Source organism: Octopus bimaculoides, chromosome 16 (assembly GCF_001194135.2).
Source record: "Octopus bimaculoides isolate UCB-OBI-ISO-001 chromosome 16, ASM119413v2, whole genome shotgun sequence".
NCBI lineage: Eukaryota > Metazoa > Mollusca > Cephalopoda > Octopoda > Octopodidae > Octopus > Octopus bimaculoides.
The window spans coordinates 33,519,721-33,524,516 of NC_068996.1; the positions used below are offsets into that span (position 1 = coordinate 33,519,721).

The following is a 4,796-nucleotide window of genomic DNA, read 5'->3' on the forward strand; positions in this document are numbered from 1 at the left end:
TATATTATATATTGTATATTTCATATTCTATACCCCACATTGGTTCTGCAGGAATATAAATAAAACATAAAAAACAGACAGTGTTGGAACTCTTTTAAACTAAATAATATATTCCTCTATACACAATCATACAAAAAAACCCACCTTTTTTGTATTTATTCTTACTCGCATATATATATATATATATATATATATAGACATACACATATGTATATACATGAGTGTCTCTATATATATACACACACACATGCATCTACACTTACATACATAAACATATATATGCACTCATACATACACACACATTTATACACATAATACATATACAAATATAGCAATGAATTTCAATGTTCATCTTCGTACCTACAAGCATAGATAGATAGATAAATAAATGTGATTTTCATAGTTTATCCAGTAAATATAACTACATATATACACACAAATATATGTAAGTACTTGCATATAAAACATATATACTGATATATAAAAATATTCCTACCTACATCTACATGCATAACAAAAAAAAAAAACTAATAGATATGTACATACACATGTATACAAAAGGCAATATACTCTAAGGTATTCAAATTAAATGTAAATAAAAATATATACACTCAAAAAATATATACACACAAGGTAAAAATAATAGTACATAACTGCACACATGTATATATATGTTTCCATAAGTATTGAAACATACACATACTTATATGTACATATGAAATGTACATAGTCAAATACAGATAACACAACCAACATATGGATACAGATTAATTTCTCACACTAAATCAATAACTGGAAAAACTTGTCTACCTAATAATAGGTAAAATATAAAATACCAAATATAAAGTAAAACATAAAAAACACTAAAAAGGATAATAGAAAAATAAACTTAAAGAACCCAAATAAAATCAATCAAAACTAAATACGAAATACCACAATTAATCTGATAAATAATCCAATTGATCAATAGGTTTTATACAAGAATGCTCTATATAAGAAGCAAGCACCTAACTATGATCTCATCAAATTTGTTAATCAAGTTACCTTTGCAGCTCAAAATAGCTAGTGCCTCATTACTGCATATTGTGCAAAATCTGCCAACTCTAGTAAAAGGCATTGCATATTTTAGATCCGTAAATTTTACCACACTTCTTAATTCCAGCTCTGGAATTTTTTAGAAAATGCAAACATATGGAGAAATTTGTTTCGTCAAACTGCAAACTACCCTCTCTGGATTAAAGATGCTCTCACAGACTTTGGCCTCCTTCCTGTTGAACTATTCTGCACCTGCTATACTAACTATGAGGTTAATCGACAAAGGGCTTGCAACTCTTGGTTTTCCTTCCTTTATTTCTTTTACCACTTTATTTATTTAGTCTTTTCTTATTCTCCCTTTTCTCATTCCACCTTTTGCATTCACCTTCTGCTCGCCTTTTCTTGTGTTTTCTCATAGACCAGCATTCTTTCTTGGCTTTTAAAATAAGACCAGCCATATTGTGTATTCAAGCCTGAAGAATTGCTTTGAGACACAAGGCATGATATATAAATCTACTGAATTATTGTGTTTCCATAGCATAAAACTATTAGTAGCTAATGTTTAAATACTGTGAGATATTTATCTCTCAGTGGATGGAAAACTTCTTTTGTTGATCCTACTAATAAAAGAATAGTAAACTATATATATATATATATATATATATATACACACACACACACACATATGAAATGTATATGTGTGTGTACCCTTGTCTTGGCAGATTATGATAGGTGTTAATAAGCATTACCATCATACAAGTGGTGTTATTCATTTCCAATTTTCTGTAGTAACATTTGTGACCACAGGGGAAATATCTTACTTAGAAAAGGTGAAAGTTGGTAATAGGAAGGGTATCTAGCTGTAGAAAATCTGTTTCAAGAAATTCCACCTGCCTCAAGCAACCACGGAAAATGGACATTAAATTATGATGATGATAATGCTGATGTGCATGTGTGTGCATCTTTGTGTTTATCTCCCATACTACTTGACAACTATTGTTGGCTTGTTTACTTAATCATTTGATAAAAAAGACCAATGAAATAAGTACAAAACTTAAAAAATAAATGAGTGAGGTATTTATTAAATTACTTCACATAAGTTGTCCCAAAAAGGTAAGTTAGCATACTTTTACTTATACCCTTCTGCCTCAATTCACTAATCATTAGCCCATATTGGGAGATAGTCATCTCCAAGGATATGGTGCACTCTTTCTCACTATACATAGGAATAATAGTAAATATAACTAAAATAAAAGATGTGAAACAACTTAAAACTTTAAGATAACTATTGCATTTATTATAGTGGTAGTAGTAAATGGTAACTGCATAGTGTATTTTTCTCCAAATAAGAGAAAAATACTTAATCACTTAGCCATATTAAAAAAATATTTAAGTGAACTTACCACTTTTCCTGGACGAGCCCATGTGTAAACAAAACCTTCCTGACATGCAGTAACAATGCATTCTTCTCTAAAAACTAAAGCTGTTAGCCGTTCATGTGCTATTTTTTTAAATATAAGAGGTTCCAACATAGGAATTTCATCTAAGCGTGGACAAGCTGGAGTTCCAAGTAATTTTAAAGACTCATCAATAGGCCGAACACTGGTTTTCAATATGCTTACTTTTTCACTGCTTCTGCCAGCTAAACTTAAATTTCTTTTGTGTTCCTTTTTTTCATGATCCTTATCTTTTCTATCTCCAAGAGACAGTGTGGCAAATTTAGCAGTGATATTCACAGATGCATTTGGCAGAGAATTTCCATCAACAATTGGTACCTGTGTGTTCAAGGAATTAGATTTTTGAGAATTTGGTAGACTATTACAACGGGACATATAATTAAATGCATTTGGTCCAATAATGGTACTTGTCCTTGTACGACCTACAGGTTGCTTAAGAACATCCTCTGTCAAGTCCCATAAGCATAAAAATGTATCCTGGCCAACAGAACCAAAACGATATGACGTAAAATTTGTTGTCCGAGTGTCAGAAAAACTTTTATTTGATCCAGTCCTTGATCGATTTAATACACTAGTTTCATGAACAGAGTTTTCACTTTTCCCTTCATGGTTATGTAATGTCCCATAATGAAATTCTTCATCACTACCACTAAAATCACAGCCTTCTGTATCAGAAAAATTTGATGTGTAAGGATCAAAGGCTACTACATTAACCCATGACCGATGTCCTTCTCCTCTACAAATTACTTTTTTTTCATGAAATGACCAGACAGTAACTAAATCATCCTCTCCACCAGTAACAAGATATTTGCCATCAGGAGACCAACATACACAAAGAAGTCCACCAAAATAGCTTTTCATAGATCCAACTAAGTCCATGGAATCATAGTTGAATACCCTAAGATAACCATCCTGTCCAACAACAGCTAAGAATCGAGAGCAAGGAGAAAATGCAAACTCATTGATAGCACCTTGTCCAACAAGCCAACGATATAGTGGATTCCGAGTACTTTTGGTCTTACATGTGTATATTGAATATCCATCTCCCTGTTTGAAAGGCTGATAGTGAGGAGGTGCTCCACAACATGGGAGCTCTTCATTGTATACATATATTTGTCCACTTGCATGTGAAACTAGAAACTGGTTTCGAGATCCTGGAATCCATTTAATACAAGTAACTTTGCTTTTATCTATTAATCTCTGAAATAAATAAAGAGAAACAACATTACAATAAGGTAAATTAAGATAAAAATACTTCAAAGTTTAATAAAACAAAATGAAAATAATATTTAGCATTCTGTATACATTACTCTAAGTGGATATACTGTAGAAAGCTACAAAACTGTAGCACTCATCTTGAGACAGCTTCTCATATAGATGTATAAGTAGTAGATGAAAAACATCCAGAAGTTGTGAATTTACTAAATCTGGATTTATATGTCTGTGCACATCATCAATAGCAAGCATCTACTATCAACTACATGCATAGAAAAATTTAACCTCTACTGTTGCAAATAACTAGTGGGCTGGGTAAAAATGGAATTTGTTGGTATCGCTGCTTGGAACAGTATAATTCTACAATAATAACTGTGACCACTGCTATTTCTAGCATGCTAATTTGTTATTAGCAATGGAAGCAGTATTGGTTCAGAATAGCATTCTGTATATCTTACTTAACATGGATATGATTTACAAAGCCAAGCATGCAGTTATTAGTGGATACTTGCCACTGATGATGTATAAAAACACAGAAATTTGGATTTAGCAATTCCATCACTGATACAGAACACTTCTCACCTACTACTGATACACTTCTGTGCACTTTAGCACAATACTTCAATGTAAGAATCTTTCTTATGAAGAATACTGCAGCTTTGTGGCTTTCCACAGTATATCCATATTAAGTAGGATTTACAGAATGCTATTCTGAACCAATACTACTTCAGTTGCTAATAACAAAAATGTAATTTATTGGAAAAAAATAAGCAAATTATATAATAAACCTTTAAGAAAATATGTAGAGTAATTTTCTTTTTTCTTTATCCCTTTATTAATATAAGAAGAAATATTTTAACTAAGGGATAGCAAAAGTTTCTTTATATGGAATATAAATAGATTTTTACTAAAATGTACTGCTTGTATGTAAATAATGAATTATTTTGAAAATAAAAAAAACTTGTTACATAAATAGGGAAAAGTAAGTTGCAAATTTGAAATTTAATAGGTAAATAAAACAGACTATTCATTTACTGTTGTAAACTTGAAAGTATTTATTTCATTTATTGTCACTTTCAGGTAGGTTAA

General features: G+C 30.9%; 1 protein-coding gene across 1 annotated transcript in view; it reads right to left on the reverse strand.

The window, feature by feature from the left end:
• LOC106868774 (WD repeat-containing protein 20) overlaps positions 1-3,502 on the reverse strand; it is a 62,322-nt gene extending 58,820 nt beyond the window's left edge. The window contains exon 1 of the mRNA XM_052973689.1: positions 2,439-3,502. Coding sequence (XP_052829649.1) covers positions 2,439-3,371 — 933 coding nt within the window. The 5' untranslated portion in view covers positions 3,372-3,502. The remainder of the gene's footprint in view (positions 1-2,438) is intronic.
• Between the last annotated feature and the right edge of the window lie 1,294 nt (positions 3,503-4,796).